General features: G+C 44.3%; 1 protein-coding gene across 1 annotated transcript in view; it reads right to left on the bottom strand.

Moving 5' to 3' along the window:
* Ankfy1 (ankyrin repeat and FYVE domain containing 1) overlaps positions 1 to 12,353 on the bottom strand; it is a 77,074-nt gene that overhangs the window by 4,357 nt on the left and 60,364 nt on the right. Inside the window, exons 16-24 of the mRNA XM_021175577.2 lie at positions 11,463 to 11,581; positions 10,688 to 10,844; positions 9,324 to 9,524; positions 7,406 to 7,582; positions 6,271 to 6,418; positions 4,827 to 4,917; positions 4,469 to 4,593; positions 3,314 to 3,460; positions 118 to 208 (exon numbers count right to left, since the gene is read on the bottom strand). Coding sequence (XP_021031236.1) covers positions 118 to 208; positions 3,314 to 3,460; positions 4,469 to 4,593; positions 4,827 to 4,917; positions 6,271 to 6,418; positions 7,406 to 7,582; positions 9,324 to 9,524; positions 10,688 to 10,844; positions 11,463 to 11,581 — 1,256 coding nt within the window. The remainder of the gene's footprint in view (positions 1 to 117; positions 209 to 3,313; positions 3,461 to 4,468; positions 4,594 to 4,826; positions 4,918 to 6,270; positions 6,419 to 7,405; positions 7,583 to 9,323; positions 9,525 to 10,687; positions 10,845 to 11,462; positions 11,582 to 12,353) is intronic.

Genomic DNA, 12,353 nt, shown 5'->3' with positions numbered 1-12,353 from the left:
ACTCTTCTGCCCAGAAGGCCCTGGCTCTGAAGGGTTCATGGCTCATTGTGGACAAGTATGGAAGTGATGACATCAGTTGAAGCCCCTACTCCTTGGCACATGACAGTGCAGTCTTACCAGTGATGTTTTCGAGTTGTGACTCCAAACTTGGCAGTACATTCATAGCAGTTGGAGCCGTCACACCATGGAGGCTCTTTGGAGAGCATGTCTGTAACATACCGAAGACTACTTGTTAAACTGATATGTTGATTAGACCAGACACCAGGAGTAGGACATGGAACAGTGGGCTGCATTAGATTTTGGGAAGAGCGTGACATTCCAACTCCTCTAGCTTCACAGAGGAGCCTGGAGAATAAGCACTTGCCAGGCAGGTTAGAACAAAAGGAAACCCAGCTGGAGGTGCGACTCAGCAGCAAGTAAAGGGCAGTGTACAGTGAGGACAGCAGAGACCACACCACAGAAAACCTGGCAAGGCTGAAGGGCTGGCAGCACAGTAGAGAGAACCAAAACAAAGGAAATGAGGAGGGAGAATCTCTGGATTTGGGGGTTGTTTGAACAGACGTGTGGGGTGTGTGAATAACAGACACAGGGATTCCCAGATTTCTGGAGTGACTCAGTCTGGTGGGACCAACAGAGAGATGGCCTGAAGAACTAATGCAGAGAAGCTGCAGCAGCACTTCCTAAGTAGCTAACCTGTCCCGAGTAGTGACAGTGGCAAGCGGGTCAGTCACACGGGAGCAGCACTGCTACAGGCACCTGCTGAGTGCTAAAAAGCCTGACCAAGTGTATAGCATAGGAAAAATTAAGACTACATATCAACAGTACAAAGCTTTCTAAAAAAAATGTTTACACACACACACACACACACACACACACACACACACACACACACACCCCTATATTTATTATTAGCAGGGCTAGAGAGGTGACTCAGTGGTTAAGGACTTCAATCTCAAGGACTATCCCTCTGGTCTCTAAGGGCACCTGCATGAAAGCGATGCATATAAACTCACAAGTACACAAATTTACATAAATTTAGAAATCCCTTAATAATAAATGTATTTTTTTCCTCCAAAAACCCTTTCCTTTCATTTTATTTGTATATTTATGAGCATTCTATCTGCATGTATGTCTCTGTACCATGTACGTACATAAAGGATGGCAGAAGAAGAGTGTCAGATCTTTGACACCGGAATTATAAATGGCTGTGAGATACCATGAATATGTGGGAAAGGGAAGCTGGATCCTCAAGGAGCAGGCAGCACTAAGTCATCTCTCTAGCCCTGTTTAACAAAATCCTTAAGAATAAAGCAGCGTGAGTGTGCTATGGTGTGTGTGGCAATCAGAGGACAGTCTGTGGAGTCAGTTCTCTCCTCCCTTTATGTGGCTTCTGGGCAGAGCTCAGGTCACCAGGCTTGTGCAGTAAGCATTTCACTGGCTGAGCCATCTTGCTGGTCCTCTAAACAAGTTTAAATTGACACTTGACAAACCATATTTCTGGGATATGGTATGAGGATCTTATGTGCCAATATCTTTAAAACCTTAGCATTCTTTGTGTCATACGTGAATTCCTTTTTCCAATTTGCTGGTCCACATCCACAGAGGAGGTGAGACACAGGAAGTGCTTGACTGTTTTTCTACATGGCCACTGGGTGGGTGCTGGGCTTCAGGGGAGCACTGAGATACCACTCCAGGAGTGGGAAATGTAGTCAGAGGTGGTGAAGCTGGAGCTGGTTCAGGGGTCCCCAGGCCTGTGATGAGGGCAGGGCTGTGGGGTTCTCTGACTCTTGGACATCCAGGTGCCACTGGGAGTTGTGGAAGAGCAGAGAACAGAGTCGGGTCTCAACCTGCTCTACCCACCTAGCTTTCTGGCATGGTTTTATATCCCACACTAGTTCTTTATAAAATGGCTATCAGGATAGTAGCACTAACATGCTGTAGAACACCAGAACTTATTCTGTAAAGCATCCAATGTGCTCTGTCCATCTCCTTCCTTCTTATTTTCATTTTCTTTGTCATTGCCACCCCTAATTTGCTATATGGCTCAGATTGGCCTTGAATGTGTTTTAAAAATTGTTTATTAGTGGGGTGTGGGAGTGTTATGCAAGTACAGCTTGCCTTAGGAGGTCAAGAGCAACTGTATAGAGTCAGTTGCCTCCTTCACCTATGTAGTGCTTTGAATATTTATGGCCCCCACAGACTCATGTGTTTGGATGCCTAGGCAATAAGGAGTGGCACAATTAGGAGGTATGGCCTTGCTGGAGTAGGTATGTCACTGTTGGGGCAGGCTTTGAGGTCTCCTATGCTCAAGCTATGCCCAGTGTGACAGTCTCCTGGTTGCGTATGGATCAAGATGTAAAACTCTCAGCTCCATTTGCAGCACCATATCTGCCTGCATGCTGCATATTTCCTGCCAAAATCATAACGGACTAAATCTCTGAAACTGTAAAAGCCAGACCCACTTAAATGTTTCCTTTAGAAGAGTTTGATGTGGTCATGATGTCTCTTCACAGGAATAAAACCAAGACTAAAATAACCTTGACCTGGGTTCTGGGGTCAAACTCAGGTTTCCAGGCTTGAGTATATGCACCTTTACCCACACGGCCATTTTAAAGGCCTGGGGCCTTCAATTTTTTTTTTTTTTTCTTAATTTAATCTGTATGAGTGGTTTGCCTGCATGTATGTATATTATAGGTGTACGTTGTCTATAGAGGCCAGAAGAGGGCCCAGGGTTCCCACCTGGGACTAGACCCCAGGTCTCTTTAGCCTCTAGTCTTCAACTCTTGGGATTATACTTGTGCCATAACCATACCCAGTTCAGGCCATTCAGATGCTTGCTAACATCTCAAAAGAGGCATAAAAACATGCAAGTAAGAAGCAAGGCTTCAGGGCTGGAGAAATAGCTCAGTATCATCCCTAACCCTCCCAGGTTCTAGGGAGCCTGATGCCTCCTTCTGACCTCTATAGGCACCAAGCATGCATATGGTGCACAGACATACATGCAGGCAAAACACTCATACAAATATGTCTTTAAAAAGTATTAAATGAATAAAACCAGCCAGGAGGCACAGTCAGTATGACTAGCTGAGGTTTGTGGGTGTCTTAAATGTTTAGGGGAAAAGGGAAAATGACAGGAACATTAAACACTCTGAAAAGACCCTTTCTCCTCTCATAGAAATAGCCTTACATGATGTCTGGGAACAGCAGGTTCAGATCTCAGAGTGAATTATGATTTAAAGATCACCCATCCTTGTATACAATCACCTGCAGATAACTATACTTATAGAGGAGGCATAGCAAGCGCGCCACTTACCTAATAATCTAAACAGAAGCTGCTTAGTGGCAACCTGGTAGTTGAAAATGTTGACTCCTTGGTTATTATTCACCCCAAGGCGAACCCCAGACCGAACGATGGCACGGCACAGGTTGGCATTCCCTTTCATGTATGCTAAGAGCAGCACTAGAACACAGAATCACAGGTCAGGCTGTTTCTCAGTAGCCAGAGGATGGGCAGAGCAGAATACTGGCAGGGCATCTGCTAGACATAGACTACCAAAGCACTTGTGAGAACTCCAGGGACAATCTGCAATGTCTTCTAAAACAGGGCCCAGTCAGAAGCCAGAGGGTATTAACACTGCACACAGTTTCCTACCTTACGTAGGGAACATGGGGAAAACCACTTCTCAGTTGCTTCCCTAGTCAAAAATCACTGCTTTTACAATACAAGACAAAGCTCTTTGCAGTGTAACTAAATGTAAAAGACCTGAGTTTTCAGTACATACAGAAAAATACTAATCAGTATTGAAATGTTCCAGAATGTTCTTCTTCCCTAAGAAGCCTCTTTTTTCTGAAATGCTGGTCCAGCAGGAAGCCAGATCTGACCAAGCTATTCTATTCTTCTCTACAAAGTTACAACTAGCAGCAGTTCCCTTGGCTTTCCCTTACCAGACATTTCATTAAATTTTTAACTCAAAATGATGCAGTAACATGAGGGCTCTGAATGCCATTATCAAATGGGGACATGGGTATGGGGAGGCCAGTCATCTTACTAAAATGTAACACAAGGAGACACCTGAAACTGGATACAAGTCTCTTCCTACCTGCCTCTTATGCTACATCCCAGGCAATGATGTTCCTTAAGTAGCCTAATAATAAAATGATGTCAAAACTCCATCAAAGTGAGCTCCCGGAGAGGCCTGCATATTCCTCTTCTTAAGAAGGCACCTGGATAGAACTTGCCACTTCTTCCAAGCATGTTACAGGTACTAAAACACATTTCCTAGAGCCTTCCGAATCTTGGTTACATTTTATCTCTACCAAAATGGGAACATGGAAGGGTTCCAAGATGAAGATCTACTTGGTTACAGGGATGCGGTCCTGGCTACTGAAGCACTTTAGATGTCAGAAACCAAATTCCATGGGAGGGATCTTCCACAGATGCTGAGAGTCAGACACCTTATTTACATACCCGTGTTGCCTTCTGCATCTGGTTTGTCCAGAGGATACTCAGGCATACACTCTAAGAAGAGATCAAAGATGGCTGCTGCATTTTCTTTGCCATACTGTCCCAAAATGTGTAGTGGTGACTGGCCTCTGATGAAATGAGTTGCAAAGGTTAGATATGTATCTGTCATATCTGTCACACAAAAGAAGGAATTTTCTGAACTCTGTTATCTTAACTAAATCTAAAGGACATATAATATTTATTATAAAATAAAAATTACCACGGAACCAAAAGCTGCTGAGGTGCACCTGGGGCTCAGGGAGGCAATGGGCTAAGTCACAGAGACCCTGCTCTATGCCTGGGACCAGCTAGCCACACTCACCTCAGATTAAAGGCTTCAGCATCCACTGTACACTCTGTCAGAAGAGCCCGGATATTGTTGAGTCGACCATGCATGACTGCAAGATGAAGAGCTAGGGAGAAAATTCTCTTATTGTGCAAGTCCTGAAGCACAGATAGAAAACTATCTCCTCTCCACCCCATCTAAATGCACTCAGTCAGAGAATTGACCAGCCAAGTACAGAGCTATCCCTTCACGTCTCTTCTCCTCCCACCATGAGTCATCGGTGCAATCTCATGAGCCTTGCTTTCTATGCTGGAGGCTTCAAAGGTGAGATTCAATGGCTTCACAGAAAGCTATTTCTGTCTCTGTGTTTTCTTTGTCTCTCACTGTGGTGGTCTCAATGAGAATGACCCCCATAGGATCAAATATTTGAAAGTTTGATCTCCAGTTGGTGCAACTTTTGGGGAAGGATTAGGAGATGTGGCCTTGCTGGAGGGCATATATCTCTGTCCTCCATTACCAATCAGCGTTTGCTCTTGCTCCCTCTTATGCTGTTCCCCACATCCCATGCTTATGGCTCAGACATAGGGTTTCAGCTACTGCTCCAGCACCATGCTTCCCTACCTGCTGCTGTGCTACCTGCCATGATGGTCATAGTGCATTGTCAGAGAAGTAAAAGAGTAACTGAGACAGAGAGACAGACAAACAGATGGACAGATGGGGACACACACACACACACACACACACACACACAGAGGCCACATGGACCAGTGGGTAAAGGCTCTTGCCACCAAGCCTGAAGACCTAAATTTAATCCTCAGAACCCACATGTATAATAGAACTAACTCCTATAAATTGTCCTCTGGAAATGCACATAAAAAAAGGAAATGAGTCACTGGGCTATAGAGATGGTTCAGAAGCTAAGAATATATTGCTCTTGCAGAGGACCTTAGTCCAATTCCTAGCACCAAAGTTAGTCAACTCACTCCAATTCTGGGGGAATCTAATGCCTCAGCCTCTGAGGACACCAGGACTGAGGTGACATTCCCCTTCACCTAATTTAATTTTAAAATACAAATTTTTTGAAAATGTAACTAAAAACCCAACCACTTTAGACTACCATGGCTGCAATCAGATTGGGAAGCTGCTCAGTGGCGAGACGGGTGTGCTGTGTGCTGCCTCTCTAGAGCTCCACTCCCAGGGAAGCCTACCTTCCTGAGGGTGGGGTAGAGCACACTACACTACACATAAGAGATTGCCTAGGGGGCTGGAGCGATGGCTCACTGGTTAAGAGCACTGACTGCTTTTCCAAAGGTCCTGAGTTCAATTCCCAGCAACCACATGGTGGCTCACAACCATCTGTAATGATATCTGATGCCCTCTTCTGGGGTGTATGAAGACAGCTACAGTGTACTTACATACACAGAGAAACCCTGTCTCGAAAAACCAAAAAAAAAAAAAAAAGAGGTTGCCTAGGAGTTACCATTATTTCCATTCTCATCCACAGCAGCGAAGTCCACTCCATTCTCTAGGAGGACTGAGCAGATGGTGGGCAGGTCCTGCTGTGCAGCGAGATGGAGAGCGGTCTGACGATGCTTGGTTAACTCGTTCACCTTGGCTCCTGCAAGAAGCTGTTCAAGTTGATCACTCAATCAGCCTCTCCCATAATTTAAGGCCCCATGAGCAGACCAAGTCTATAGACAGTCTCTTATCTGCAGAGACCAACAACCTACCCTCCTGGCAGAGAGGGAGTGCATGAGGATCTTGCACATCTTCCTACTGAGGCAAACACAGCAAAACCTGTGCCAAAGGCAAATTATCTACCGTTATGTTCAATGGCTATTCCTTAGGGCACAGGAATTCTAAGACTTTAGTATATTATAATTGCGAAGTAATACAATGATATTCACTGTACTATGCAAGAATGTCCATACTGCTTGTAATCCTCAAATTTCAAATAAACTCCCCGTATCTAAAATACTGACATACACCATGCCCAATCACCACACCCTTTCTTAACTGGGCTTGTTCCCTTCCTAACATTATATTGTGCTGGAAAGCCAGGCTTTTGACTTAAGCTCAAATCTAATTACATGAATTACTATCTAAGACCCTAGGGGAATTCTCTTTAACTTACTCTGTATTATAAACACAAAACTGTCTTTCTGGAGAATCAAGAGATAGTTCATTTAAAAGTCTCAGCTAATCTAGGCATGGTGGAACTTGGGAAGGGGAAGGCAGACACAGTGGATGTATGTTATTCTGAGCGAGCTTAATCTACATTGAGTTCCAGGTCAGCTAGGTGGGGGAAAAAAGATGGAAAGGGAGAGAGGAGAAGGAGGAAGGAGAGAAAGCCTCAGCTGAATTCCTGGTAGCAGGCAGACAACACAGCTGACCTCCAGTCTTTCTGCTGTCTATTAAATCCTCCTTGGCTCTCAAGGCCTGACTCTATCTTACCCCAGCATGTCCACCAGAACACTAGGGACTTGACACATCTGTCTTCCTGGGTGGACTGCTTTGGTTCTCAGATTCATGCCTTTTGTTCACAACAGCTTGAAGAACAACTTCTGCATACACCCTCAAACACACCTGGCTTCCTGTGATTCCTTGAGGCTTACCAGATTTCGGACAATGATCTCTGAGCCTGCCTGAACAGCAAGGTGCAGAGGGGTCAACTTGGAAGCATCCTGGACTCTGGAGTTCACATTGGCCTGGACACTGATCAGGAACAAGACACTTTCAATGTCAGAGTTCTGAACTGCCACATGAAGAAAATTCCGACCTTTATTATCTACCTACAGCAACAAACAAGAAAGAATCCTACTATTAGCCAGTTCCCCTAAAGAACATGATCCTCCCGCATGCCCACAGCTGAACTGACTGCTGGGAAGGTCATGAAGCATCCTTGCTCAGTTCCAGAGCTCCAACACAACCACATGCACTCATGAATGTGGTTAGACGGGAGCTGCTGCCCTGGACCCTCCTACAATAGGAACCGGCCATGGAAAGCCAAGAAGGGACTAAATGAGAGACAGAGGAAGGCACATGAGTGGCAGGCTGCTCAGGAAGAAGCAAATAGGACAAGTAAGCTGAAAGGCTTGTGCTTTGACTAGACGAAATACCCATCTCGATCCCTGAGCAGCCAACAGGCTTTAGAGATTTTCTTAAGCTTCACAGTAACACACAATGAGCAATGAGAGGCAGTCAGCAGTGCCAGACAAGCATGAAGTCTCCAGAAGATTCCTCAAGTCAAGCCCGAGCATGTGTTATAGTTATAGGAATGAATACTACATCACTAGACCAATGCTCAAGAGAGGAGAACATACTTCACACTCTGTACCACCATCACCACCCCTCCACGTGTGCTGGGTAAGTAAAATCTGCAGAGCACTCAGATCAGTAGTGCCAGTGTCATACCAGATGGAGAAATGTGAGGTGGTCCGTCCCCATTCATGACCGTCTTACACTAAGCTGAGTGTGGGCAAACTTAATGGTAAGGGCAACTATGAGAAAGGAAAGGAAAGGAAAAAGGAAAGGAAAAAGGAAAGGAAAAAGGAAAGGAAAAAGGAAAGGAAAAAGGAAAGGAAAAAGGAAAGGAAAAAGGAAAGGANAAGGAAAGGAAAGGAAAGGAAAGGAAAGGAAAGAAAAAAGGAAAGGAAAGGAAAGGAAAGGAAAGGAAAGGAAAGGAAAGGAAAGGAAAGGAAAGAGGAAAGGAAAGGAAAGGAAAGGAAAGGAAAGGAAAGGAAAGGAAAGGAAAGGAAAGGAAAGGAAAGGAAAGGTGAAATATGAGAAGGAAAAGAAAAGAAAAGAAAGAAAAGGAAAGGAAAGGAAAGGAAAGGAAAGGAAAGGAAAGGGAAAGGAAAGAAAAGGTGAGGTACCAAAGCCTGTGCTAGCAAGCAGTCATCTTTATGCCAGCACTACATTGTATGCAGGCCCCACATCTCATTTTATCCATAAATGGCTATTTGTAAATCTTGGCAACATCCTTTAAGCAAGCTGGAATCAGGCTTCTGTGGGACTGACCTGATAAACTTATTTCAGCTTTCATCACACATCAGTCACCACCCTCATTTCCCACACACTATTGTAGATAAACAAGTTGCAACCAGGACTTAGCAGATGATAAAGAAATGGCAAAGAACAAGGAAAATTAATGTGCTAAGTAAAAACACCTCAAAACACCCAGAAATCCCAATATCACGAATACCCCAAATTCAGTTTTAATATTTTGCAAACATTCCGTATTAAAGCATCCAGCAAATGCAGAGAGTGAGCCCAGCTATACACCTACAGAATTCTAATGCCAAGCCCTCATTTGAGCTCCCTTCCCCAACACATCCATTTGTCACCAAGTGGCTGAAATACAGATGAACAAATTCATGTCCCAACTGGCAGACACAGGACACTGTAACAGTTAAATGTTCTGAAAAGGGGAGTTTAATTTCAAAACAAGTATCTTTGTGTAGAAGGGAGCTGTTAAGTTAGTGGCAATACGATAAGTTCTGCTGGGGTGAATGGTGGGGGCTGGACACTGACCTGCTCAGCAGCCCCAGACTCTCGTTTTAAAATGGCCTCAGCTGCCTTATTGTTCTTGTAAGTCATGGCACAGGCAAAAGGAGTCAGCCCTTGTCTGTCCCGGACGCTCAACTCAATGTTGGGGTGAGAGATCAACAGCTGAATGATGACGCTATGCTGGTTGCTGATGGCCACATGGACAGGCGTTCTTCCTTCTGCATCCTAGGAAGAGGAGGCACAAACTCCCATGTCTAGTTGAAAGATAAAGCTCAGGGACAATATGAAAGGGAGGGAACTTTTAAAATAAATTACAGTTATGAAACCCTGTGTTTGAAATCAGTTTTTAAAGAGGCATAAGAATGAATGGCAGCTTCTCCCCACCACACTGTTTCATGACCACAGTCCCCCAGTGGCAACAAACACATTGTTTCAGAAGAACTACAGCCATCCTCAGCTCTCATCTACACAACTCAGTGTACATCTCTATAGGTTTCTGGAGCTGGCTCAGGCAGTAAAATATTTACTTCACAAACTTACAGCTGGGGTTTGACCCTCAGGGCCCATGTAGAAAGCATGGGATTCTAACTCTAGTGTTGGGAGGGAAAGACAGTTGGATTATGGGGTTTCCTGGCCAGGCAGCCTGGCTGTCCAAATCTCAGGCCAGCTGGGGACCCTGTCTTAAAAATAAGGTGGATGCTGGGACTGGGGAGATAGCTCAGCACTTAAGAACATTGGCTGCTCTTTCAGAAGACCCAGTTCAGTCTCCAGCACCCACATGGAGCTTTACAACGGCAATTCCAGTTCCAAGAGTATAGGGCCTTTTCTGGTCTCTTCTTACACTAGGCACACATAAAATAAAAAGTAGATAAATCTTTAAGATATATTATGTGGACAGTGCCTAAATAAAAACACCCAAGAACATGTGCGCTTATATAAACAAACACACACACACACTCTCTCTCTCTCTCTCACACACATACACACACACACACACACACACACACACACACACAAGTACATGCATATGCACACACACTTTCATTTATTTCCTTACTCCACAGGTCTGAATGCTGAAGAATATTAAGGACTGTCCTTTTTACAGTGCTGTGAAACTAAGCCAATTCTTTGTGGAAATCTATAAGGGGTCTAAGAAACAAGGTACAACAGACAAAACAACCTTTATGCTGAAGAACAAGGCACAGAGAATTAACCTGAAGTCAACTCAATTACCAGACAGGCTATATGACTCAAAGTCACTACCATCTGTCACACTAAAACATAGTTTGTGGTAAAACAGAAGTCTAGAACTGGGAAATATATAAGGTCCCTTACCACAAGAGACAATTTCCCGAAGTTTATCTCCCCAGAAAAGTAAAACTATATACCTGTGCATTGACGTTGGCACCAAACTCCAAAAGACACTGTACCGTCTCTTCTAGTCCCCATGAGGCTGCCAAATGCAGGGGAGTCTGTCCATCCCTTGCTTCCTCTTCTCCTTCTCCATTAGTACCTGGTTGTCTGGGACTATTCACGTCACAGCCACTGAAGTAGGGAAACAGAAGGTCACCCTCCACCCTGCCCAGCAGAAAGTGCTAGAGAACAACAGCTTCACCACTAACAACAAAGCCTTCATTGTCACACCCTGCTAGCCTGGTCCTCTGCATCAAGCCCTAGTGGACAGGGTGCTACTGCCGTAGCCTCTCTTATCATATGGTCTTAGGGCGACCTGGAATCAGAACAGCTGCAGACTCCCTTAACCTTTGAGAACCACTATTCATTAAGTTTCCCAGGTTACCTTGCCTCTCCATTTCCCACTCTCTAAGAGGGTTATGAACCTCTTATGATTCCCATATCATGGTGGTGCTCACATAAGCCCATTTGGTCTCCTTTACCCTAACTTTCTGATGGCACAGTGGGAACTGTTCTGAAGGTCAAAGCAATCTCCAAAGCAGATTGTTTTGATCTGGGCATGTGAAATTTTTGGCTCCTTAGCTAGCTTGGTTCTCAGATGAGTTGACATGACAGAACAGTGATCCTATGATAATCTTAATTATTAAAGTCAAAGCCAGCTACAGGCATGTCAAGACTGAGGTAACCTAACATAAAAAAGAGGTAGTTTGCAGTAAGCTGAGTAAAGAGAGATACTGTGGCTTTTCAGACCTGCGAATAAGAAAGCAGGCAGTAGATTCGCTGTTCTCATCAATGGCTCTATGCAGAAGTGTCTGAAGACACCCGCTGGGTCCTGGGCCCCAGCACGTAGCATCGCAACCATGTCTGACCTGCAGAGAAACACAGTTTTCTCACAAGCATTGTCGAGCAAAAGGGAAAATGTTTATTTTCAACTTTGAGCAATTACTTTTCAGCTAGGGCATGGTTAACAAGTAACTGATATCATTATTATAAACTCTCATTAGTATTATAAACCTTGATTAACATCTGCTCTTTGAGAGCTGAAGAGATGATTTAATGCTTAGGAGCACTGGCTGCTCTTCTAGATGACCCAGGTTTGATTCTCCATCCCACACTGTAGTTCACAAATTTGTTAGTTCTAATTCCAGAGGATCTGATGCCCCCATTTTGGCCTCCATGAGCACCAGGAATGCACATAGTGCACAGATGTACATGCAGGCAAAATACCAGCCACATAAAAATTAAAATAAATATAATCTGTTCTTTGTAAATTCTTACACTAGGTCCTAGGGGTATGTTTTTCAGAAATAGACATTAGTGCCTCTTCAGGTGGGTTCTACTCAGGACAGTTCCTGTGACTATGTGTACTCCAAAGTCCCTCAGCAAAGCACACCTGTAATTAATAGGCAATCCCTCAAAACAGTTTTAATAAACACGTCAGGCTAAATGGCTCAGTGTCATACTGCAGGCCCTCAGAGTGATAAATGAGAAATCCCAGGTTTACCTCTCCTTTAGATCTGTTTTGTCAACAACACAAACCCAAAATTTGGGGATTTATTAATATGGTGATAATAACAGCTTCAAATCCAGCCCCCACCAGGAAGGAGATGCCTGAGGCGATCCTTCTCCTCTAGCACTCCT

This window comes from Mus caroli, chromosome 11 (assembly GCF_900094665.2).
Source record: "Mus caroli chromosome 11, CAROLI_EIJ_v1.1, whole genome shotgun sequence".
NCBI lineage: Eukaryota > Metazoa > Chordata > Mammalia > Rodentia > Muridae > Mus > Mus caroli.
Note: the sequence above shows the minus strand (reverse complement) of the source record. Positions and strands in the feature narration are given on the sequence as shown.